Below are 24619 nucleotides of genomic sequence, written 5' to 3' on the forward strand. Positions count from 1 at the left end.
CAGTACATTACACAGTAAATGCACTTTCAGCTGGCGAACTTGCTCTGTTTATTATTTATTTTTGCCACTTAAAATGTCCTCTTCTTCTCTTCACGTCGTCTTGCACAAGACAACTGCTCTTAAACAAAGTTTACTTGCATTTGTCTGTTATCTATCTGTTTATTTATCTGTAATTTGTTTTATTTACTTGAGCTTGTTTCCTACTGTTTCTGGTTATTAAAGGGGATTACTGTCGAGGTTTCTTCTCCTTGGTCTGTGCAGACTCTTAATGCCGGATTGTTTATCTCGTTATCTATGCAGTGCACCCCGTCCTTATCTGCATTCCCTCTCTCTATATAAGTATTCAAAAGTGAGAGCTATGTGTGGTGTGAGGAATAGCAAACACACATCCAGTTTGACTTTGAATACCCTCCTCGACTCTCGTCTGGCTCTGGTGCATACTTTCAGATATGCGCCATGTGTTATTAAGTGCTTCATATTTGTTTCTTTTCTCCTCATGACTTCTGTCTGTCTAGTGGATCTAGTGTTCATCTTGTACTCTGACACTGATGTTTAGAAATGTAACCAACGGCCCGTTTTTGGTGGGGTTTTTTTTATATGGTTGGGTTTTTTTCTTTTTATTCTTTTTTTTTTTTTACCTGTTCGAGTCTTGTCTTGCTTGTTCGCAGAGGGAATGCAGCGTTTAGAAGTTTTACTCCGATAAAACTTTCCCGAACCATGTCGGAATGTTGAAAACGTTGCATGCAAGGGTCTGTCCCTCACTCGCTGTTTTAAAAGAAAGAGAAAATGAAACCGGAGGACGTTGACAGTGTCATCACATCAGCTGGCTGACCCGTCTGCAGCAGCATCTCTTCCATGTAACCCTTTTTGCTCGCTCTCAGTCAGGATTCACTATAATTACATCACAGTGTGCGCTTCAGCTTGTTCTGCTTAAAGAGCATGCTGCGGAGGAACCTGGCGCCTTTACATTGCCCGCACGACTGCAGCTTCGTCCGGCATGAGGCGGGATTCCTGAGACAGCCTTTAACCGATCTGTACTCGGGTCAGGCTTCCTGTGGCGGCACTGTCTGCTCCTCCTGAGTAGTGTAAATCTGTTTATGGAGTGCATATTTTCTGCATGGGTCCTTCTCTCTTTAGGCTCAATAGCTGCCTTCACCATTGCCTGACTGCACACCGGTGGTATCTGTTTTCTCTCTCCTCTCTAGGACCGAGTACCACCTGCCAGGATGACTCGTGCGCTAACATGGGCGTGTGCATCCAGCAGTGGGAGAACTTCACCTGCGACTGCTCCATGACGTCGTACACAGGCACCCACTGCAACGACCGTGAGTACCGTTCGCTCTCCCGGTTCAGCTTTTAATTTCTTTTGCAGAGAATACCTTTGGCATGATGACTAACGCTTCACTTATTAACCCTCCCGCGGTTTTAGCGCAACTCTCAGGAGGAGCGCGGTAAATGTCACGGTCAGGCCATGGGGAAGCCGAGGAGGTGTCCCATTAGACCAGGGGTGGGAACTCCTGGTCCTCGAGGGCCGGTTCTCCTGCAACTTTTAGATGCATCTCTACTTCAACACACCTGAGTCAAATAATGAGGTCATTAGCAGGACTCTGGAGAACCTGACTGCACTTAGGAGGAGATTCAGCTGATGGATTCAGGTGTGTTGGACCAGGGAGACGTCCAAGAGTTGCAGGACACCGTCCCTCCAGGACCAGGATTAGACTGTCAGTTCCCAAAGCCAGACATTCCAAAAAAAAAATAATGAAAGCGCACAAGTAAAAAACTTGTGGGGTTCACATGACCCCGTCTTTTTTTTTCCCCGCAGGAGGATTTATCAGCAAACAGTTGACCAAATTAGTAATTTTATAAAGTTATTCATAGTGCAACACACAGGCTTGCACGCAGGCACCTACTGCATATAATAACTGCTGAGCAGTGTTTATGATGTCTGCTACTGAACCCTGCAAGAGACACTGAAAGAGGGTTGGAAAAAATCTCCCCAGTGTTTTTATATCCCAAATTACTTTTGAAATATCCAGAGAAAGATTGGTCATTTTTGCATGGTTCCATCATATTTTGGAGCACTAAAGCACACTAATTTGGAGAAATCTCACAAAAAGTTTGCAAGATCCCTCCAGGAAGTTGCGGTTTGAGCAAATTCAACCATCATTTGCAAATTATGCACAGACTTGCGATTTTTGCTAATCCTCTCAGTTTTTCCATAAATCTGACCAATTACTTCAATTTGTTCTGTGTGTCTTTCTTTTCTGACCAATCTCTGCAACTCGGCTGAGTTTTAACCAATCCTTTTATCCCCTTTTTTTAATTTGACCTCCTGCTTCATGTCTCTTGAAAGCCAGATATGTATATGTGGTTACTATTTCGAGATGAGCTGTAGGATAAGCCCACGCCCGTTCTGTTCCCTGCTCTTTTTTTCTTCCATTAAAACTTGTCTAACCGGTTGTTTAGATGCATTATTGTGATTTTGTGAGCTGTCTTTAAACACACCGTATACATGCTGAGTTGCACCAAAGGAGAGACCTGCTGCTGAGCTGGACTAAACTGGCCTGAGTCATGTCCAACAACTGGCCAGAGCCAAAAGGCAAAAGAAACTCTACTGAGTTTTCTTCCAAAAAAGCCGTGCAAGTTGTGTAATGCTGCTGAATGTAAATAACATTATCTAAATGATGATTAGTCAGTTCCACTGTACTCTATCATATTAGGCTTGTTAAGAAGACTAATGTTGTTGTTAGCTATTTTGCATCCCTTGCTAGTTAGTTATTGCCAGAAATAAACACAATCCTCTTTCATTTCTGTACAGAAGTTGTGGTCACTGCTACGCTTTCCACGCATTTAAAAAAAATTAAATAAAATTTTTACCGCCTCTAGAAAGAGAAAATAGTCAGGATGGAGACATTAGACTAGACGGCAGAAGCAGGATGATGATGCCGGATTTCATCAGGTTTGGAGGGATGATTACTTGATGAGAAAAAGAGATGGAAAGGGAAGGTTATGTGCAACGATTTCAACTTTCATGTTAAACCACATTATGGCAACAATAAGGCTTAAAAAAATTGCACCTTTGACCCCAAAGTTGGAATTTGCGGTCAATATTGGCAGCGAATATTATTCGAAGACCACCATTACTGGAAAGTTCAGGGGAGAGTTTCACATCTCTAGAATCTTTTAAACAGCTAAGTTTTCCAAACATACACAAACAGTCACTGGTTGAGATTAACTGTATCTGCAGCTAGATGCAGGTTTTTCTGGCGTTTGTGGCTAAGACGGGTAGATTAGACAGGAAGTGGGCAGAGATAAAATGGGGGAAGACAAGCAACAAAGGACCTTTGACAGGAAATCAAACCCTAAATGGCAACTAATATGTGGGAGCTGCTCTCCTTCTACACAATGCGCCTCCCCAGATGCTGGGAACCCCTGCAGGATCCTATAAAACTTTTGAGAGAACAAGCAAATGTACATTTGACTTTTTTTCCCCCCTCCAATATTCCTTGTGGGGCTCAGTACTCCTCCTCAAGAGCCACATTTTCATCTCCATAACCCGCTTCAAGGCTTGCTCACTTAAACTTATTGGTCTCATTTGCGATATTTTTTCATATTTAAAAGAAAATGTCTTGTATTGCTGTTTCCTGAGGTGTCACGCCTCTAAGGTTCACATTTCAGAGTGACATTCTGTGTTTGATGATGCTTAGCCATCTTCTACTAAATGTCTATCACAGGAGATGTAAAAGTGTGACTGCGGGTGCATGTGTGTGTGTGGGTGAGCTTGGATCTCTTATCCCCATGACGTCTGGGGACTCCCCCTCGGTAATCACGCTTGGCGGTCTTTCATTTAGCGTTTAATAGAGGGGGCACGCTGCTGCCGGGCCCCAACTAATGAGGTGGTAGAGGCTGTTAGTGGAGCTGCTATCTGCGAGTGCCGGCGTCCGCTAATCATCCAGACCTTTCTTGTGTCAGAGCCGACTGCTGGATGCGACTTTATATTGCTTAAATTATTTTTTTTCTCTTTCTCTCTCTCCCTCTTTCTGTTTATCATCACCTTACCCTCTTCATCCGATGTTTTTATTGGACTTACACAGGCAGAGTAAGTGACTGTAGCTCTAGCATGGTGTGTGGAGCAGAATGTTAATTACTGTTAAAGCCTTCATTAATCCACATACCAGTTCAGTCAGTGGTAGCATAGAAAGTGGCTTCATTGATTTCAGATCTACACAAACAAACATAACTCTTCTTGAAATGCAGAAGACTTGTTTATTTTCCCTCTTTATGAAATTGTAGCTATACATCTTACTTTCCACTTTTTTTGTCCATGGAAACGGATAATATAGAAATGGTTCGCATTTAACCTAAATCTCATGTATGCCGGAGCTGAGTTACCCTGGATTCATCCAAACCACCTTAGCCGATTTTGCTCTGTACTTGCAATATTTTTCCTTCACCACCAGATGGCAGTAAAGGCACAAGCAAGACCACACACTGTGCGTCCGTGCTGGGAGAAAATGAGATGCAATTCCCCAAGCATGAAATCAGCTTCCCAGTTCTCCTCCTGCTTTTGCCTCTTGTTGCTCCCTCATTGTTTAACACCCCTCCCCTTCTCATCCCTCCATTCCCTCTATGTAAACCAACTGCCTTTTCAACAACTGCACTTGATGATCATTTAAAAAAAAAAAAAAAGATAGCAATTTCCTGAATGATGCAAACTTCAGTGTCGGCCTTATTGCCATCGGTTTTACTGCTCGGTTGAAGTGGCTTGATTAAAAAAAAAAAAAAAAAGTGTGTGTGCTCAGTGAGAGTGTGTGACTTCTTTCATTCGGCGAGGACAGTGCTGAGTTTCTAATTAACAATGTGGAAATGGAGCTTCTGCCTCTGTATCTCTCGGCCGTTCGCCCTCTGATGGCTGGCAGCAAATATCAGTAATTGTCTCCCTCTCTGACTCTGACATTGTCCACAACGAAAGGAACTTAGTTAAAGGGAAAGTGAACTCTTCTGCCAGTTATGCTGCTCCAAGTTTGATTGGTTTGAGCGGTTGAGCCTTTGCAGCTAGCAGGGAATGTAAAAAGCACCTCGGCAGGGGAAAATTATATATTCACCCCCGTTTTGTTCTCGCACACCTCGCTGAAACGCAAAGAGTATACACTGGGATCTCTGCAGCAAACAGGGGGCCATTTTTTGACGTTACTGCAATGAAACAAGGGGGAGGGTACATGCCGTTTCTGTCCCATTTTGGTTCTGGCACAGTGCCGTGCTCGTTTCTGCCTCCTTTTCCCCTCCTCTTCTTTATGACAGGTTTCATTAATGCCACCGAGTTTTCGTTTTTGACTGCGAGGCCATCAAAGCTTTGGGCCACTTGGACGCTCCGGAGCTACAACAATTGCCCTGCTTACGTAACGGAATTATCTCCACAAAGGTCACTGAGTCATGTTTGTGGTAAACAGAACGAAGACACGGGGGTAAGAAGGGGAAGGGGCAGGCGATGGGAGACAGAATCTTACTCTCTCTTGGTTTGATGCTGACATCAGTAATTGCACAGATAGATTTTTTGGAAGTGAATGAATTTCTCTGTCAGCACGATTCCAGCAGCAACCCTCTGCCCCTGCTTAACCCAATGGCCGTGATTTATTTTCCAAGGCGTGCTCAGAGGGCTGTAACTATATCTGGCTAACTGCTTACATAAATGACAACACAGCAGTGGCAGCATTGCCTCTTCCACTGTTGGGGACCAAGGGGGGAAATATCCATGGTGTACTCATCTCTTGTTATGCAGAAGGAAAAACAAGAAAGAACTAGGAAAGGGAGAAACAGAAATGGTCAGACTGTGTTGTTCAGAGCAGACAATCCAAGATAATGCCACTGACATCCAAGCCTCCCATTTTTTTTTTCAGTGTTGGTTTTTTTATACCGAAGTGGCTCCTTCATGCCATTGAACCAGGAGGATACACACACACAGGCAGCAGCAGCAGCAGCAGCAGCAGTCTGTTTGGCATGACGTCAGGGTTGAGTGAGGGTTTCTGAAGATAAACAAACCATATACGCACCCATCCAAACACGTACACGCTCCCTTTGTGGATATGGAGAGGAGAGCTTATGAATATTGAAGGAATTTTCATTGAAGCAGTGAATAATTTACCCGGCTGTCTCTGTAAAAAGGGATTAAGTAGCTGGAACTGGCCGGCCAGGTGTTGAGCCGAGGCTAGTGTTGCTGCAGGGCAACCCTGGACATCTATGAATCTGGCGCATTGTCAGCTGGACACACATGTTGGCTTTTTTTTTAGGCAACAGTTTTACCTAACAAAACAACTGCTTTCTCAAGCAGCGGATGCAATTACAAGGTCAAGGTTTTGAGAGGAAAATAAACAGTGGTTGTCTTCAGTTTCTTGGAGATTCTGAAAGGGGCAGTGTTATGTAAAACTGACTTTTTTTTTTTTACTTTATTTTGTGTTGTAATGTTATTCCCTAATTAAAAATATACATGATTCTTTTCTGCACGTTTGAGAAATCCTTTTATTTCCCATGGTAACCACTCAGTTCCGCAAAATGCCTGGGTGGACCTAGTTCCACCTTAAAGGATGAAGCTCCTCCTCTGAGTTGGAGGTTTCCAATCTAACAAGCTTCTGCGTTACAGAGAAACCCTCCTTCCACCTCCCCTACTGAGCTCCTTCAGACTAGCCAACAGCAATTTGCAAACATCTGGTGTAACAAATTACATGAGCTACTAATGAGTGCAAAACTGGTTAAAAAGGTTGCTAATGGGTTAATAGAGGAGCCATGTTGTCATGACTTCCTGAAGGCGGAGTGTCGGAAAGAGCAGGAGTTTCTTAAAAGATCAGAGGCCCAATTTGAGTTATAAAGTTACAATGTCAAATTTCTTTTAAGTTGTATTTGATATCATCCGAAGGTAACATAGTTTCTTAATTGCGCCATAAAATGGCTCTATATACCTGAAAAATATATAACAGTGCCCCTTAAGTAACCTTTTCCAAAAGAACACTTTTGTAGAGCACTTCCCTATAGATACCACAGGTAGTTAAAAAATGGGCCAAAAGTGTTCCATAGAGGATGATGTATCCTCAGGGCATAGCTTATCCCACAAGCACACTTGGAAACATGCTCTCATGCTCTCTTTGGTACAATACTTCTTAGGATCTATTAAGCAGTGCGCATAATGTGCACAGTCTCCCTATCACTACCCATCGAATCTCCACTTAAAACCAGATGATATTCTCAATTATTGTACAGCTCTTCCCTCGCCGTCTTTATAGCTGAAAGCAATTTGACTGTGGTTTGCCTCTCAGCAGAATGTGAGTCTCTAGGTGGTGGAGACTCTCTGGAAAGGACGATGGCGTCGGGCGCGGCAGGATGCCCACGAATAAAATCTGAGCTCTGTGGCAGAATAATATTTGAGAATGAGTTTTCGAAGTTTATTGTCTCTGAAATGAGAACTCTGGCCAATGATGAAATTGTTTTGCTGGTATCAAACAAGGCATGTGGGTCCGATGACGGATGAGTATTTAAGATATGCGAGCAAGAAACCTGTGCCCTCTGCTTGCCACATTTTTGTCATTCTAGTTCCAACTGTGGAAGATAAATCTGGTCAAGTTAACAGTGAAGATGATTACAGGCCAATAGCTTTGGCTCTAAAGCACTTGAGAAGGGCTATTTTGAACAAATTGGAAAAGTTCTTGCTGATTTCTGACAACCAGTTTGGTTTTCGGTGTAAACATTAAATAGTTTAAATAGAAACTTTAGATCTACACAACAGACACAACACACATATTTTATTGATTCCTCAAAGGCCTTTGATTATGTAAACCATGATAACTTATCTCAAAAGTTGTATAGGTGGGTATGTCCCCAAATGTTTGGTTAGGATTCTTTTTTCTTGGCAAAACTCCCAACATCTGTTGAGATTGAAGTCTTTAAGGCGGATGGTGGTGAGGGTACCTCGAGGGAATAGTCAAATGTTTGTAGGTGTGTGTCTTGATTAATGCTTTAGCCATTCAAAGTCATAGAAAAGGATGGAAGCAGAACGTCCAAGTGATTTTATCCATACTGCCTTCCTGGAATTTTCCTTTGCGGACCACTACTTAATTTTACCGTGAACAATAACAAATTTTACAGAATGGAACAAAACCGTGGAGCGCATGAACCCAGAGAGTAAAAACAATAAAAATGAAGTACAGTCAAATGAAATGAGACCTAGTTGGTTCTGCATACTCACTCCATTTGGTTCAGATCCTATAAAATGTTCTTTTTTCAACCTTTTCCATAACATCTGATAAACTTCAATCCATTCATCAAGAGCGAGTGGTTCTGCTTTTGTTCACTTCCTTGAGACAGGATTTTTGTCCTTGTTGGTCCATGTTTCAAACATGAAATTGTCCAAATACAAAGTTTCACATTTGGATGACATTTACATAAAATATTTTTTTAATATGTTAGTGGATCTGTTCCCACAAACGTACTGTCTCAGATGTTTGTATGACAATCCCATATTTTTGGGGGGATTGTCCTATTTCTTGGCAATCCCAAAAATGATCAAAGCGATTGGCTTCCTTCTCCAACAATCGTCCCGGTTAGGTTGATATTGTTTCTGAATTGGTGTAACACACACACACAAAAAAATCCTGCAATATTTTTCCGCCATGTGTTTGACCAGTTCGAGATCCGCTGTAGTTGGCATATTTCCTCCCAGCTCTCTCTTGTCATCATTTCTTTTTCACCATTTCTTCTTTACCTATTCTGTATTCTCTTGTTTAGATTACTACATGGCATTTAATAAGTTTGAAATAATTCTCCTGCCTGATCTGGACTTAGTTAATGATAGAAACACCTTCTTCAGCCTAAATGGGCCTTTAAGACTTCTATTAAAATAATGTCTTTTTTGGAGGCAGCTAAAAATAAATCATCTTTTTGAGACCAGGATCTTTCTGTAACATATCAAAACTCTCAAATGCCCCTTTGAGGACGAATGGATATTTTTCTACTTCATGGACTCAATGGCGTTTGAGCCTCTGTAGAAAAGCTTTTTGCTTTTTGTTATTTTATCATATTTATGCCTCCATTCCTGGGACTCTGTCGCCACCCTTTGGCAACCTTCAGTTCCTATTCATTTATCTCTGTATCCTTTCTATTTTGCCTATTTATTATTAATAAATCCAGTGCTTAATAAATCCAGTGCTCTACCTGTTCAACAAATTTCAGATAAACACACCATACCCAATGCAGGGGTGCACAGCGGTTCTGGAATTTTAGCATGCCTGCTCCATAGCCACTCCGGATCATTTTGCCGCCTGATGTGGAATCCACCGAGTGGAGCTTCGTACAAATGCAGGTACTTCCCAACATTCATCTTGTTGTTTCTGTGATGTCTCGAATATTTTATCCGCGTTTAAAAAAAAAAAACCAAAAAAAACCCGAGACCTGCATTCCCAGTTCGTTTGGAGCGAGGACGCGGAGGTGTGCCGGCGAGGTTAATGATGCTTGTCCAGCACTGCGCCGTGTCCCGGTGATGAGATGGGGCGTTGCTTGTGTCAATCGATGTGTCACCATGGCGCTCAAAGCCTCGCTCTAATTGGATGTACGCAGCGCTGTGGTGTGAAGTTCCCCAGTCAGAATAAAAGGAATGTAAAAAGAAGGGTTTGGAAGATAGAGGAGATGCAGCGGTTTGTCTTTGGATCATTTATATTTATTATGGACCACATATTTCTAAGCCATTAGACTTCCTGCAGGACCAACACTGAATCAAACAGATCTAAATCTGATGTGAAAGTTGCTGCTCGAAATGATAACTGCGCAGCGTTTTCTTCACTTTCCCCTGGCTGACTTCTCTTTCTCTTACTCATAAGCCTGAACTGACCAAAGCTCCTGACAGAAGTTCCTGGTGAACCATCAAACGGTTCCCGAGCTTCCTCTCCGTTTCTCTCACATTTATGCATTCTTTGCACAGCTCACAGTGACCTTCGCTGTTTCTCTGTTGCTGTATCAGCAGTACATAGTGAAACCAAACGCTCTCGACTGAGATTGTGAGACACGGAGTGCGACTGGTTCAAAGCAAGATCGACTCGCACAGGAGCACATTACGCAGCCTTCTACAGTAATGTATATGATGGCTATCGGGCAGCCACAGAACAGGAAAGGTTTGCTAACATGCCATAACAACCTCACATTAAGTATTTTAAATTTGGCTTAGCGGAGCATCTAGCAAAATGTAACTTTTTTTTTTTTTTCCTTTTTGGTCCACAGTTTTATGATCGTGGCTCTATAGATCTTAAAATTTTCCATTCATGCATCATTGACACCAGTATCACTTTAATGCTCTTTATCGATTTATGTTGGACCACGACCACCCACGAGTACGGCAGCTGAAATTTAATACTAACACAAAATATACTTTAAGGTGCATTAAATGTGCCCTATGTTAAAAATCACTGTGGCATTATCACAGGAACTAATATCTGTGGTTGTCCTGATCGCCACTCTTGGGGCTACAGCCAATCAGCGCCAAGTGAAATGAAGGTGTTGCTGAATTGGCTGGATTGGAAACGCCAGCCAATACCATTGTTCCGAGGTACTTCAGCTTCAAAAGTTGCATTTTCTTTCAAATATTTTACATTTGCACTACGGAAAATGTTGTATATATGCAGGGTTTTTCATAGTTTGTGTAAAGTTTCGCTCCATACGAAAATCCTGGCCCTCTTTGACTTTTATGAGCTGTTCACAAAGTATTATTCCGCTAATGCCAAAAATAACAACAATACAATTTTGCAGTTGCGGTGTTTCCAGTAAATAAGAAACTTACTGAAAATCAGACATGAATAAGTTTAACACGATAAGTCAAAAACAATCCTCCAACCACTTCCTGTCATCTTCTTCTTCATGCTTTGCGCCAGCTTCAACATCCTGTTGTTGATCACCCATGTGATGCTGTTTTGCAAAATAAATGGCCGCGTCTCCATCCAAACTGTGCCGTTATAAGATTGATGGAAACGCAGCTACAGTTTACTCCCTAAATTAAACCGCCTCATTTTGTTTTTCAGAAAGTTCTCCTTCAATCACATAAGTTGTGTGTGTGTGTGTGTGTGTTTTGTTTATTTTTAACACCTCGCACTGTAGACATTCCAGCCAAGAAAATATGTGCAAGCCTTCCCAGTGTGATAAATAAAATCATACCTTCGACTGCTGTCTCTGCGTACACACTCCTGCTCCGACACTCTGCAGGCTGCCTCCACGGGCCAACGAGAGAGAGACGTAGAGCGGGAGGGGAGGGGATGATTGAGCTGCACACATTACAGACAGTTACGATGAGGGGCATCCATCTGTTTTGGTGCCAGGCGGGTAACCTTGAGGCAGCCTGAACGTTCCCAGCACCCACACCGGCCCCTCTCGAAGGCTCGGGCGCCTGGCCACAGACACATCCATCAACGCGTGTTCTCAGACACATTTCAGGAGCCCCAGCAACACATACAAATCACCCAATCAATACCTCCGACACCTCGCCTGAACTTCAGGGTTTTTGTTGTGAAACAGTAGCACGCGGGTTTCTGGCACACAAGTTTTATGTATTTGTCTTTTTTTTTTTTTTTTATCAGTGAAATCATTGGCAGACACATCTCTCATAGTTTAATTTTTTTTTTAAATTGGGCGGGGAGGTTAAAGTAGAAGAAAAGGACATTTTAATAAGGAATACGCTTATTCAAGTTGCTTCTACAGTGGCTTTTATGATATTCTTATAATCACCAACACCTTTAAGCCTTGTTTTAATGGCTGCTCATCCTCTTTTGCTAGGATTTTTCTTTGATTTCTCTTTCTACGCTCACATATTCATTTTTCAATGTGTGCGGACTCCGTTTTGTCCTTGAGCCGTTACTTTACGTGCCTTCTCTTGTGTACAAATAGCTGCTTGTGATGTAATTCTATGAATGCTTCCATTGTGTGCAAACTCATGGCTGTCAATGTTTCTGTTTCTGTTTAAATGCAAAAAGTATTTCAACAAACTGAAGTTGCTGTAGTAAGAGTGAAGGCGACTGCAAAAATATGATCATTTTTAGTAGTATTTGTATTACATTATATATATTCTATATCATAGCACATTTGACATGTTGCCTTTGTTTTATGATGTCAGATTGTTCAGTCTTCAATCTATACGCAATGCATCCAGCATTGACTTTGTCCAAGCAATACATGCCGGCAACATCAAGATTTGTCATTTGACGTTCAGAAGGTGGTAAATTTCAGCTTAATGCTCTTATTGTGAGAGTTTTGCAACAAGTTCTGTTTTAGTTCATCTGCTGTATTGATACTTCTAACAGAGTGGAAACTCATCCAGCTGCTTCAGGCAATAAGCTCTTTTGCTTTTGATTTTACTGGTGAGTGTAATCAGACCTTGGGCTACAATACTGACCAAGACACAACCCAGACACTTCTACAGTTTGTAAACAACGGGCTAAAACTTGTTTGGTTTTTCTTTTATCTGCTGGGCTGCTAGAGGCAGATGGCTACTGCCTCTCCTTGTGAAAGAATCCTAAATGCCTTTCTTATTCAATTAAAAGACAGAAGTACGGCAGCACGTAACGCTTCATATTTCAGGTGTCTGAAATAGTTGTTGGAGGCGCCTTGTTCAACACTGAAGCTGAAAGTTTTTATTATAGATGATTTTAACTTCAATTCCATCTTAAATTGGTAACGCCAACCGTTTGAAATCCTTCCAGGATCATAAAATTGTATTTATCTTCAAAATACGTTCTTTGACAGTTCAAAACTCTGAACGAATATTTTATGTTAAGGCTCATATTGTGAATGTTTGCAGTAGTTTTTGTCTTAGGTCAGCTCTTCCAGTGACACTTCTGATAAAGTAAATGCTCATGGAAGTGCTTCAACTATGAATATTTTTTAGCCTTTTTTTATTTCTTAGCTATTCTAGAAACTTTAAGAAGATCCCTGGCTAGAATGCTGACAGTCAGAAATCTGTGGACTTGGCAACAATGTAACAGACCTAAAAAAAATCTAGGGAAAGTTACGTTTGAGGCTTTTCTTTCTGCAAATACTGAGGACAAAAACCTATTTCATAAACCATCCATATGCAGTTTTATAATAGAATAGAACTAAAAAAACTCTTTACTGTCCCTCAATGGGTAGGTCCAAGTGTACCAGCAGCAAAGTAACAGGCAAGTCCAAGCATGTAGATTCACACAAACTAAAATAAAAAGAAATACTTGTAACATCTCTGTTTTGCATTGTTGAAATAGAAGTTTGTACATTCGTAGTTTTAGCTATCATCTTAAAATGTTGTTTCAGCTAGTAAGCAAACATGATGAAATGAAGGGGGGTTTTCTGGGTTAAAAAACCCAGAAAAAAACCCTAACCCCATGAAATCCTCTCACATCATTGAGGTTTTGGTGTTATTTTTGATGTGCGTCTGTGTTGAGTAGTACCTTGGCTGGAATTCACAGGATCCAGCTGCATCATGACCAGGTACATTATTTCTCCATGGTGTGGTCATCTTATTGCAGCTTCTACATATGTAAGGAAAACCTAACTAACTGTTGGATTAGATAGCCGATCAGCTCAGTTCAAGCATCCTGCATGCCGAAGTGAGTAAGACTTTTCCATGGTGTTCCATAAGACTATGAATTAACTATTAGATCACTGCTAGTAATTTGTGAGTCCTTTGTCATCATGAGTTATTGAAACAAAAGCTAGAAAGTAGTTTGATGGGGGGGGGGGGTGTAACCTTAGGTCTGTGCATGTTCCCTCACATATTTGTTAACCTGCTGTGATCAATAGACATCTTCTCATTCGTTCGGTTCACCATTACTCCCACCTATGCACTTTGTACAGTGCGGTGGACAGTTTCTGAAATGCCACACAAATAAAAGCAATTTGTCACTGGTGGACAGCGTTCCCGCCCGGCTCTCAATTGCGCTCCCAAGTACATACAATAACTCTCCGAGTGTTTACAGCAGCAGTTTCGATGTGTGTGTGTGTGTGTGTGCTTCACAGAGTGAGGTGACTTGGTCTCATTTCATTGCATCATTGTTCTTGCACTCCTATTTACTCCCTGCTTTTTCTATTTTGTCCCTCAGCCGTGAAGCTGATAGGCAGTCATCAGCAGCAGGGCGCTAAACTGCTCCAAACGCGCCTGAAAGAATATAGTTCTCCGCTGTACAGCACTTAAAGCGTGGTGCTTCATCAGGAACAAGGAGCTCTGTGTGCGTCGGTCTGTTTGTGTTCACCTCATGTGAGAACTGCCTTTCCGACTGGACTTACACAAACTGGAAGCTCAGAAACGCCTGATAAAAACTGCATAGTGTCTGATGCCTTCTGTCAGGCAACATCTAGCTCACTCCTCGGTACTCCCCCGGTCCCTTTCTGCTCATTCCTGCCTAGTGCTTTGCAGTTCGAAGGTGTGTGTTTCCCAACAGAGCAGTCATGTCATTCACTAAATTCAATTGTCACAGTGAGGCTTGTTACATTTTGGAAGAATGCGGAAGGAAGCAGTTTGGCCCTTTGAGCAATAAAAAAAGATGAAATTGCAGCAGGTTGATAGCTTGCAGCCATTAATTTTAGTCATTAAAGGCTCTCAGTTGAAGAACCCTGTGGTGTATCTGAGGAGCACAGCAAGAAGCAGGCAGAAAGGCTCATTCTCTATTGGACAAAAGTGATGGTTTTCATCAGGTGGAGGCATTTTTACAAGCAATTACCTCTGACATTTATTTCCAGCAGGAGCTCACTGTCCTCTCTGGCTTTTTATGCCAACATGGATCGAAGTTTAAGATGTTCTCAAGTTTGACACCACCTTCTCTCATTAGTTATCCTACTTTCTTTGGCGTGTCAAAAGCTCTTTGACAATTTTGGTGAACAACTCGCGTCTTATTGGCTCAGATGCGTGTGGGTTGAGTTGCTCTTTTTTTCCAAATAACATGCTGATAAAACATAATGTGTTGTCGATGCTGCGTCCTTTTCCTCTTTGCTCTCAGTGGTTCAAAGGTGTTACTCAGGGATGTGTATTTGGACCCCTGCATTTTATTTCCTACAGAAATTATTTTTATGATAATTTATCTGCTAAATTTAATATAATTTTTTTCAAATGATAGAATTATTTATTGTTTAGGTCCATCAATGTTTCAAGGCCTTGATGTAATTAAGTTGCATTTAGCAAACGGAGATGGACAAACTAAACTTAGGATACTGAAATGGCAAAAGGTTGTCAAAGCTTTCAAAACTCAAAACTGTTTAAGGGGCTAAAATTTAAATGTTAAAAAAAATCAGACTTTAGGCATTTTTATTGATCAGACTTTATCATTTAGAAACTTTAACCTCAGTCCTACTTGCTAAAGAAAAATGTTTGGTTAACAGCACAAAAGCAACTCAGATTTTGGAAACAGAATGGCCTCCTATGAAAAAAATGTTTAATTCTGAAGTAATTCAGAATGGAAAATGTTTTTGCTTTTAGGTTTAAAACATTTTCTGAATATACTGAAGTTTGCAACATTTGACAAAAAATAACTTTATAAAGATTCAGATTCTAACATTCGTAGCCTCCAAATTTGTCTTAAGGAAACAATATAAATCTAATTTTAAAAAAACTAATGAAAGATTTGAGCTCTAAGTTGAAATCTAATTACATATTCACTTGATTTATCGACTGTGATTTTTAAGGTACACTAACTTTTGCAACAGTAATTTAAAATGCATGAATTTATTCATAGCTTAGCTGTGAAATCCCTCTGCATTGCTCTGAAATTCTGCCCGGCAATTACAGAAAGTGCCAATTTATTCCTTTGAGGTGCATGCTATACATCTCACATTTTGTCAGCTAGAAGCAAATCTACTCTGTCCTTTTGTTGTACTGATTCAATCTTCAGCTAATTTAAAAGCAAAAAAAAAAAAAAAAAAAAATTGTCAAAATGGATGAAAAGATGAAATCGGAGACCTGTGCTCCAAAATGGTGTTACATTAAGTCCAATGTAGATTTCCACCCATTTATATAGATAGATATAGATCTATCTATCTATCTATATATATCTATATATATATATCTATCTATATATATATCTATATAGATATATCTATAGATATATCTATATAGATATATATATAAATATATATCTATATATATATATCTATATAGATATATATATATATATGTATATATATATACATATATATATATATATATATATATATATATCTATATATATCTATATATATAGATATATATATAGATATATATAGATATATATATATATATATATAGTATGCCTCTAATGTATCTATAGATATATCTATTCATACTCCTTCATGTTCATAACAGGTGTAATGTCATGTTTATGTCATATCAGTCTTATGAACACCCCTTTAAATAAAGTGTTGCCCATCTAACTGTGTGTGATTGTAACAGGGATTTATTTTAACACTGTACTCTGCCTACTGTACTCTACAAAAAAAAACTAACTAATTCCCCCAAAACTGATGAAAAGGCTGATACTATTTAATAATTTTGAGTAATGCTGAAATCGACTGTGAAGGTACAGAAACATCACACACACGCACTCTGGAGCCGACCGTGACTCATGTCCTGATTGTCACTGAGTACAGTGTTTAAATCTGAGAAAGACCACACGCTCAGTGCTTAATGTTCACCTCCTGCTAATTATCAACCTTTCACTGCGCTTGTTGCTCTCTCTCTCTCTACCCATGCTGTCTCTTTCAACCACTTTACTTCCACTCCTTTATTTTTTTTCCCCCTGCCGTTCCGTTTTCTTGGTCTCCTTTCCTAAATGTCTACAATTATTGTGTCGGCAGCTTCCTAGTTCATCGTTTTGCCGCCACACGCCGCCTCTTTCCCCCTTCTGCAGATGGCTGCTGCAGACTTTCACAGCCCGAATGTAATAACTCGTTTTTCGGGATTCGCTGTCACAACGTACAGACTTTCCCACCTGCCTTCATTGTTGCCATCCAGGCTGTGGCTCCGACGCCTGATGGCTCCGGTTCAAAGCCGAATGTGTTCCGAAGCACATGTGAGGTCGTCCTTCAGAGAAGTTTTCCCGAAATCACACCTTGCTGGCTTAGTTTGCTTGATTTCATTGTCCTTATAAAATCCAGAAACCCCAGCAGAGATGGAGCTTTTAAAACGTGCGTCCTAGTAAATCTCTAGTATGCCTCTAATGTACTCATCAGTACGAAAGGCAGTTCCTTTATTCTTTTTATTCTTCTATTTCCACCAAAGTGGTTCTTCTTGGATTTATTTAAGGAAACACGACATGAAAAATAAAATAAAAAATCTTGTCATCTAAAGGTCATAATTTATATTCATTATACAATAGCCCACATGAATATGTAATTCTGATTTGCTCAAGGGCTGTTGATTAATTTCACATAACAGCACTTCTACATACAGAGAGTCCTTGTCCTGTTTTGTCTAATCCTTCTAGGATGTTTTCAGGAACGATTTTTGTCAAGCAGGAGGGCATAAATTTGACATTACCAAATGTGAATTTTTCAGTAGATCAAGGAATTATCTGTGTTTGTTTCTTTTGGAGAAAAGGACATGTCGGATATCTCCTCCACCGTTTAAATTTTTGCCATACTTTACTTCAAAGAGTCAGAATTTTGTGTTATCTTCTGAAGCAGCCTTGATTAGTAGTTCTGCAGCGACTATGTGGGTTTATTTTAAACCTTGCCCTTAGGCTGCTTTTTAATTAATTTCTTCTCCTGTCCTTGTACCTGACCATGACAGGATATTGTGCAAAGTGCACCCCCAAACGTTTCTGGACGAACGATGAAAATTGACCACTTTTTTAGATTTAAGATTAAGGAGTTTTGTTGATAAAAACAGTTTCAGATTCGAGCAAGGAAAGAGGAATGAGTTGTCTTTTTTGACTAATCTCTCATTGCAAAGTGCCAAAAGATATAATTGCCTTGCTAGGTTGTCTGTGTAGGCAAGATATTGCTTCCTTCAAGTTTAGGCGTTTTGACGCACAAATGATTCTGAAATCACAGCTACGCAGCAAACAACAATGAACAAATGACACAAAACATTCACATGGAAACAGTCATGCATTGGACTAAAAATGATTTAAAAAGCATCAATGGTCCAAAGGAAAAACAAACAAACTCTAAAGCAGTGGTGTTTTTCTTTTCTTGCCATTTTTTAACATATACAAAGAATGAAGACACTGATTCTATGAAGAATCGGTGTCTCCTAATATCTTTCCACTTGTTATAGTTGGTGTGCTTTATAAAGGGTATAAAATGTAAAATATGCTTCTGTGTCATAATCAAGTAAGTTACTTTTGCTACGTCTTGTTTTATTTTTCATCCATAGTTAGAAAATAATTATGGATAGTAAGGAATATGTGGAAGCTTAATACTCTTTACACAAACTTAGCACCCAGGTAGTCAAACAGTTTTTTAGCTGAATCAATCAAAAGATACATCACACTGCTGAAACCATGGAATCTTAAAAGGCGCAGACAAAGCCTCTGCATATCGCAGCATGAGATTGTGGATTTTTTATTTTTTTTCCCAGTTATTGCTGTACTTTTTAACACTTGTCAACTCCCTAAATGGCATATCTAAAAGGAGATGCTCATGCCAAAGAACTTTTCGCCTTTAAAATCATTGGATTAGCTGGACAATAACTTGTGACTGAACCAGCACACGACAGGCGAGGTTGCAAGAGTTTTTTAGTTGAACCATGTTTTCTTAATAGAAGAACCAGGTATGTATTCATAAAGTGGCACATTGCTACTGCGCACCACAAGAAAGCCAAATAAATCCTAATAAATTATTTTCAAGTGAATATTAAAGAGCTTTTGTCTAACTCACTGACTGCTTCCACATAAAAAAAAATAAAAAAATCTGAAAAGTTTTTTCTTGTATGCGGTAAAATTTTTATGGAAAGCTATTAACCAAAATAATAAAAACATTAAGACCTTTATATAGATCTCTAGAAAGAGTTTGGTCAGCGCATCTTTCACCTCCCTTGGAGGCTCCACACATCATTTCTAAACTGACCTCGAATTCAATTTCATTTAATCGTTTTCTCTCTCTCCAATTTTGCCGTCGTTATTCCTTTTCAAAGTCTTAAAACTTTATCGAAAATGGTGCACTAAATCAGTGGCAGAATGGTAATATTTCTGTCCTCCGCAGGCTAATTGAAGCACACTGTAAATGCGCCTGTCACATCGGCTGCTCAGATGGCAGTGACGATGCAAATGCAGCCAGGTGACAAGCTCCACACTTAATTTTCAGGCAGCCTCTCACTTGTGCTCTGAAAGTTTCGACACCTCGCCTGCTCTCTCCAAAGTTCCCCTTTTTCTCGCGCACACAAAGTAGGACACTGATGCCATTTAGATTAGTATCCCATGTGACCGATGCTGACATGAATTTGCTGGGTGACAGGGGACCCAATTACTGCGGAGGGCCGATCGTCCACGGACCCCTCCGTTTCAAATCGTCTCCCAAGCGCCAGGCGGGGAATAGGAAAATCTGTAATCGTGGATCTGTTTGTATTAGTGTGACGGGTAATATGCGTTAGTGACTGTAAAGTGTGTCACTGTGGGTTCACGTGATGGAGAGTGGGGCTAGGAGACGTACTAGGGTCAAACACATCACTGCTTCGGAGAACGTGATGCAAACTGACTCATGTCAGTCTGAAGATTCAAGCTTCAAAAGCCGACACACATCCACAAACATTGGCGTTTGTCCAGCTTTGCGAACTAAGCTTCCCGTTTTATACATAATCGTAATCTAATTCTGCAGTAGTTGTGAGGTTCACCATTTGGTCTCCATGAACTGTACGATCTTGTTCTCTAAGATCTACAGCAGCTTTGGTCCATTAAAGACCGTGCACAGTGGAAGTTCATCCAACTGGCAAAATAGGATATTGATAAGCAGACTTGGAATGTGCGGTATCTGAAACATTGTACAAGGCAGTAAGAGGCATTATAGGAAATACTCCCTCAAAGCAGTCACTTATGTTGCAATAATGCACTTATTGAAATGGTAATGACCTTAACATTTTAGCACATCATGGGTCCCTGGTTTGCAGTAATGGAGACCACTTAACCTACAATTCATGTATTGAACTGGGGGAAGGAAACCAACGTACCTGACAAAAACATAAACATGCATGGTGAGAACATAAATACCCCAAGGGAACATTGGCAGATTATTTCCCTAATAGGAAAAATGTCTTGTTATACTTTTTCATCCATATTAAGGAATTATTTACTTAAAAGAAGTTCCTGTATTGTGCAGAAGTTGCTTGTAAGTTAGTTTTGTATTATTTCAAGTGTACAAAGATATTTCCCTCTGAGAAGTAGGCAAACATTACTTAGTAAGATTTCAGTGCAGGATGTTTTATCTTATCCTGACAGAAAATGAAACAGACATCTCGCATCTAAAGCAGATTGTTATACAATTTTACCGAAATGCCACAATAAAATAGATTTTATTAAAATTACCTAGTAAGTTATTTATTGACTTTCTCAAAAACCAATTGGAATTTCTCTATTGAAATGACTGCTTCTTTTAATTGCTGGCCCCATTTTTTAAATTATTATTAGAAACTGAACACGCAGATTCAATCATGACTCTGATTGGGCCACTTCAAAACTTAAATTTTACTTGTAGTCAGAAGACAAATATTGGTAACAAATCATTTTAAATCTATATTGGACAAAAGTATGGACTTTTTTTGGTTTAAGTATGTGTGGTGTTTTTGTACATCCACTTTTGAGGTATGCAAATAAATCAACTTTTCTATCCGATTTTCTCTTCAGTATTTTTATTTAGTATTTTAATCTTGTACAGTCATTGTAACACTTTCTTTTGCCATCATTTTTAGACGCATTCCTAATTTTTTTGGCAACTTAAACGGCGATCACCAAAGACAAATGTAAGCTGACTCTCAGGAATGTAGTTCTCCCGTCCAATTATTTTACGTCCGTCCCGTTGTTCTCTAAATTTTTTCCTCTGATTGACTTCTGTCTTAACTAAATCTGGTGCAGCAGATTGATCAGCAGGCCTTAAAAAAGACATACCACTTCCTGTGGTGGCGTGATCGATTGTAATCAATCCTCCTCGGCCCGCATTCTGCAGCTCAGGATTTCGACTGCATTCCATTTGGGTACATTGAGTGTCACGTCTGCTTGTGTCTGTGCATCTTTGTTTATGCACGCTTGCTTTTTTATTTTTTTTTTGTTTGCGCAGCACTGTTTGCACTTTTCCTTTTCTCTTTTCTTTTTTCTACGTGTTCTTTTATTTATTTTTTTTTACCCTTTTGCTCTGCTTCGTGGCTGACCGCATTAGCAGCTGTGTTGTCTCTGTTTTATCTTGGGCTATTTTCAAACCTTGTTCATTTCACCGTGCACCCTCTCCTCTGCCCCACTTCTCGATGTGCCTATGCGGCAATGTGAACCCTCCCCGCCCCGCCAACGCACGGCGAGCACCGTTTGTCCCCCCGCCCCCACTCTCATCCCAAGCACCCTTGCTCTGGTATAGCGGACTACCCTCTGCCTCCCCTCCCCTTCTCACGGAAATGTCTGCCACGATATAAACGTCTCCCGTCGGCGGGGTAATGTTTTTGAAAGGCCATGCGTGTGTATTAGAGGGCGGGCTCCGGGAACACGCTGGGTTGTCATATGTGTCGTCCTGGCATGAGACAGAGCAGTTGCGAGTGCCAGCCATTTTTTTCTTTCTTTTTTTTTTGGCTGAGCTGATTCCCCCAGATACAGGATGGGATGTTTGTTTTTTGATATTTCACAGAGAGAGTACCGGTTGTTTTTGTTTTTGGACGATTTTCCTTTGCTCTATACGTTAGTGACAATGATGGTAGTCTATTCATTTTCAATCGGGAGTTTCATGAACATGAGTCTGGCCTCGGGCCTTTGTCGGCTTGTTACTCGCTCTCTGTTCTCCAGACGTGTGCATAAGTGGGCTGTGTACTCTTTGCCTTACTGATTGCAAATCTGTCGTATTAACTCTCATTTCTCCTCCTATGTTGTCACAGAAAGCATCTGCTTCCCACACCCCTGTCTTTGATTACAGAGGAACTCGCCTTGCTGGAAACGGAAATTTAAATATATTTTATCAGAATGCTGTGTGAAATCAACGCAGTGTGGCTTAATTTTAAAAGGGAAGAAAGCGGATGGGATGTTTGTTTTTTTTGTCTGTTTTTCATTAGTGTGGTGTGAAAATTTTGCAGCCTTCTCACTGAATTATCCGTTTGTAGCACTCACACTTCGGTTATTTTTAGCAAAAATAACCGAAGCTCATCAAACTGAACGGAGAACAAACTTTGGGATTCTCATCTGTATTTAGGTTTGGATCATCACAACGCATGAAAATACTTTGATGCAAACCATTCCATTGTAGGTCTGGCGAAAAGTTTTCACCCAGATTGTGAGTCTTGGCGTTCTCCAACAGCTTTACTTACAGAATTACATTGTATTCATCTTTTCATGATGTTTAGCAAGCTACACCATTCTTGTAAAGCTACAAGGACGATAGAAAAACACAAAATCTTACGAAGTATTTTTAATCTACTTTCTAGAGCAAATATCTTGGTCCACTTGAAATAAGGAAAAACTGGCTTTTCAGGAAGATACAGGAGCTTGTATTAACTCAACATTGATGAACAAGTACTAATTCCAGCGGCAGATTATTACACTTGTCTTGCTATAATTAAAAATCTGTCAGTGGAAGTAGTACTTTTTTAATCAATATTAAGGGATTATTAACTTCTAACAAGCGCTTATATCTTGCTGAAAAGTCACTCATAAGTTAGTTTTGTTCTTTTTCAAGCATGCCAAGATATTTTTGCGAGAATCTAGATCATAAATACTTGGTAAAATTTTGTGGTTTTGCAGTCTAGGCATGTTCAGGGATATTTAGGTTTTGGGATATTGTTGTACTAACCAGTCCCTGCTTGCAACGTGCTTCCAAAATTGTTGCTCTTGGTTGTATTTAGTAGTACCAGAGTAAATGGGACAGACCAGTAGGGCACGGCTAACTTTTCACACCAATTTGTACAAAAATGTTATAACCACATGATTTTTTTCCTTCGGCATCACAGTTCTGCACTTTGTGTTGCGTGATCGCCTAGACATCTGGACAACAATCTGTGAAGTCCTAAATATAAGAGTAAAGAGGCTTAGTAATCTGCTGCTGTTGTATCAACCTTCCAGAACCTCTCAGGTCTTCTGGTTCTGGTTCTGCTCTGCGTCCCCAGAACCAGAACCAAACGAGGAGAAGCGGCATTTAGCATCTATGCACCACAAATCTGGAACAAACTTCCAGAAAACTGTAAAACAGCTGAAACACTGACTTCCTTTAAATCTCAACTAAAAATCCACTTGTTTAGAGTTGTATTTGAAACGTAATCAATTGCAAATTTATTGACGGAATCTGACTTGATGTTGTGTTTTTATTGTTGATTCTATGTTGCATTGTGTTTTTGTGTTTGATTTGATGTAAAGCACTTTGAAATGCCTTGCTGCTGAAATGTGCTATACAAATAAAATTTGATTGATTGATTGATTAGTGAAGTCAGGATTTGCTGTATCAGTCTGATAGTGACAACTTTTTAGAATCGCCTAAATTGAACTGACACTAGTTAAATTAAAGAACAAAAACCGTAGTCAGCGCTGTCAGGTTCAGTCTAATCCTACTGACACTTCCAGTCTTTACCAAGAGATGGGTCCACAACCCGAGTTTGACCCTTACATGGGCGGGGCGTTCACCTCTGGCACCCCCAGCCTTAAGAGGTTGGCAGCTTCAGCAGTGATGTATTAGACGGTGCGGTGCTCAGCATCAAGGGAAGGAGGGAGGTCAGGGCTTAAAACGGGGAGCAGGTTTTTCTTGCTTTAGTTGGAGAAAAAAGGAAGACGGAGAAAATGAGAGAGAGTGAGAGAAGGAATAATGAGCGTGTCAGAATTAGGCTGGCTCACCAAGAGAAAACAGCAGCAGGTATAGCTAATGATTTGTTCAAGTAAAGCCCAGGGAGTAGAGGGGGTTCTAACAAAACCGAAGCACACAGAAGACTTCTTACTAACCAAATAAGAAATGGCAATTTAAAAATAAATAAATAAATAAATTCACTTCCAAAAAGAGATTTGGTGCATTTTTTAAAATTATGTGTTTGAAAAATGTCGGCACTGCGACATGCGTCCACCCTTCCTGTTTTAAACATCCCAGCATCTCACTGATTAAACACCAAATCAGTCTTTGCTCCAGATCACAAAATGCTCATATTTTAGAAAAATAAATAAAATAAAATAAAAAACCGGACCGGCTTAATGTTCCACTTAGCCGTCAAACGTAAGACGAGATAATTATTTAACGACCTAGAGGATAAAGCCATCCACATAATCCCATCTCAGGGTGTGCATCAGTCTGGTGTGCACCGGTCTGTTTCACTTGGTCCAACTCTTTAGAGATGCAAAGTGAACGTGATTAGACTTCCCTCGAGACGCTGTTTTTTTCTTCTCTCCTCCCCAACTCTCATTTGCAAAGATTCAAGCCCTCCACCTCTCTCCGCATGTATTTTTTTAATTTTTTTTTTCATTGACATCTCCGCATGCTCTGGCACCCTCTGAAT

At 40.2% G+C, this 24619-nt stretch overlaps 1 protein-coding gene across 13 annotated transcripts in view; it reads left to right on the forward strand.

Annotated features, from left to right (window-relative positions):
* nrxn3b (neurexin 3b) overlaps positions 1–24619 on the forward strand; it is a 533834-nt gene that overhangs the window by 307702 nt on the left and 201513 nt on the right. For all 13 annotated transcript variants that reach the window (XM_044106666.1, XM_044106675.1, XM_044106665.1 and 10 more), the window contains one exon: positions 1206–1325. In XM_044106666.1, coding sequence (XP_043962601.1) covers positions 1206–1325 — 120 coding nt within the window. The remainder of the gene's footprint in view (positions 1–1205; positions 1326–24619) is intronic.

The sequence above is a fragment of the Gambusia affinis genome, linkage group LG22 (genome assembly GCF_019740435.1).
Source record: "Gambusia affinis linkage group LG22, SWU_Gaff_1.0, whole genome shotgun sequence".
NCBI lineage: Eukaryota > Metazoa > Chordata > Actinopteri > Cyprinodontiformes > Poeciliidae > Gambusia > Gambusia affinis.